This window comes from Olea europaea, chromosome 12, assembly GCF_002742605.1.
Source record: "Olea europaea var. sylvestris chromosome 12, O_europaea_v1, whole genome shotgun sequence".
NCBI lineage: Eukaryota > Viridiplantae > Streptophyta > Magnoliopsida > Lamiales > Oleaceae > Olea > Olea europaea.
Genome location: NC_036248.1, coordinates 17,985,656 through 17,987,928, shown reverse-complemented (window position 1 = coordinate 17,987,928; position 2,273 = coordinate 17,985,656). Strand labels below are relative to the sequence as shown.

General features: G+C 35.9%; 1 protein-coding gene across 1 annotated transcript; it reads right to left on the bottom strand.

Annotated features, from left to right (window-relative positions):
* Window positions 1-1,541, bottom strand: LOC111407001 (putative GEM-like protein 8). The gene is made up of 4 exons (XM_023036343.1): window positions 1,257-1,541; window positions 1,091-1,171; window positions 510-784; window positions 1-412 (listed from the first exon to the last, which is right to left on the bottom strand). The coding sequence occupies exons 1-4, from the start codon at window positions 1,387-1,389 to the stop codon at window positions 200-202; spliced, it is 702 nt and encodes a 233-aa protein (XP_022892111.1). The 5' UTR covers window positions 1,390-1,541; the 3' UTR covers window positions 1-199.
* Window positions 1,542-2,273: the final 732 nt, after the last annotated feature.

Here is a 2,273-nt window from a genome sequence, read left to right as displayed (position 1 = left end):
TAGTTAAGTGTAGATAGAATAGGAATGTACTTGTAGTTTTACATCTCGATCTCAATGGGAACTGATATTTTGAATGATACTTTCCTTTCAAAACTGCATAATGTATTTACAATCAACACTACAGTAGTTCTAATTTATGTTTGTGAATAGTTTTTAATAACCAAATTTTACAGATGTGTTGCGACTGTATATACAATTTCTATGGAGAAATCATCCATGCATCAATAGCTGCTACTGATGGAGTTTGAGAGATTGCCTGCTGCAGATACTTGAAAGCCTTTCGATGATTTAGAAATACCATGAACCAGAACTCGAACTCGTCCTCGTTTACTATCTGCACATACTTTTGCCTTGGTTTTTTCGCATTTTTGCTGTCGTAGGCTCTCTTTATTTCACCTAGTGGGATCATGACCTGCAAGGTTTTGGAAACAGTTAGATTTTCATTTTCGAAGAGAAGATGGGATGTAAATTTGTGACTCAAAAAAATTGAAACAGAGTCATATATGCACCTTGTAATGTATTTTAGGCTGTTTTCCAGTTGGAGAAGCGAGTTTAATTGATCTTTCAATGCGGAAGGCAACTTTATCGGTGGAAATAAATAAGAGGCCTGCTATTGGCCCAGCTATGGTCGATAAATAGCATTGGGAAGCCTTTAAAAGCTTTTCGCCATTGCTAACACTGAAGTTCTGCTTGAAAACTTTTTCCAGGCCGCCTGCTCGAAGGATTCTTGCTCCCATTCTCAATTTTCCTTTCAAAGTTTCTGTTAATTTGGGTCCTAATTTCACTGCAGGGATAGAAATAAAGCGAAACATTAGGCCTCATCCCACTTTGCACCGCTTGATTTGAGAAATTCTATTGTATTTGATGGTTGGGAAGGAAAAACGCAATGATATATTGAAATGGTTTCTTGTCTTGAGAAGTTTGTTTCTAGAAATTACTGATAGCCAGTTTGTTGTACAGGATAAAATAGGATTAATAACTAGGAAATCTCTTCCTTAATTATGTCTAGCTCTATCTAGTTGAGCATAGCAAACATCCTCCAACAATGTCTAATAGCAACTGCTACAAATAATCTAGGTTGAGGCTTTACCATGCCCTCGGATTCCTTGCGAAAAATTATCCATCCATTCTCCAAATTTATTCATCCCAAGGATTGCTGAATTTGCTCTGCCTGCATTCCCAAGAAAATCCAGTAAGGCTGTGATTATTGAAACTGGGAATTCCTGGCGAGTTATAAAGACAGAAAATATACGTACTCTTTCTGATTTTGAAAAATTCATTTGAAGGAGAAGGCGCAAAACTGTATTGACTAGCAGGATCCGATAAAAGTCCTTCTGGATATCTGTCCATGCAGTTGATTGGAATTCCAATAACATTTGATTTCTTCATAAATGTCGATTTGCTGCGATGTTCTACCTCCTTACTTTGGTTGTAAGTAATGATATGTTCAAAGACACCAAAGATGAGTCAGATACAAGAAGCTTTCTGGGATTCAAAAATGCATCTTCACCCTTTATATAGAGGACAAGAGTAGTAGTTGGATCTTGAATTTTAGTTGCATGAGTCATGTCTGTGTCAAAAGAAAAGGTGGGGTTTTGACAAAACTGAATTACAGAAAATTTGATATGGGGTGGGGTGGGGTGGGGTGGTCAGTAGTTTAGTTATTGAATCCTCACACAGACTGGTTCTTTAATTGTATGCAGACGTGGAATCCATGCTTTCTGAGGTGGAATGTTTGCTTCTTTATTGAATAAGTGGTCTAAAGGTTTATCTGGTTAACTATTCTTTTTCAAATCCTTTCTTTAAATGAAAATTGTTGCAAGTGTAAAGGTATTGTTTCCATAGTGGAAGAGAGGATCTCCCCATCATCTCCACCTCAATCAATGTTTAATTCAATCTGAAATCTTATCAATTTTGAATGGTTTTGAATAATCTGCCCTTGGACTCTTAGATCCTACCAACCATAATATATATATATATTCTTCTTGCTATAAAGATGAACTAATAATATTATTTGCATTTTCTCTCTTTAATAAAAGATTAAACTATTTACGAAAGAGCTTATGCCCTTGCTTGTGAGTTTCAGCTTATCTACAACGTCTCGTGTAGCTAATGCAGCACCTAACACCTTAAGTAACATTAAAAAGGTTAAAATTGAGGTAAAATTGGTTCAGAAACATTATTCAATGAGTTGTGTACTGAAACCTACTCATATTAGTAGCAAAAGGAGTCGATTGTGAGTTCTGGTTGGCATTTGAACTCAATTATATTAA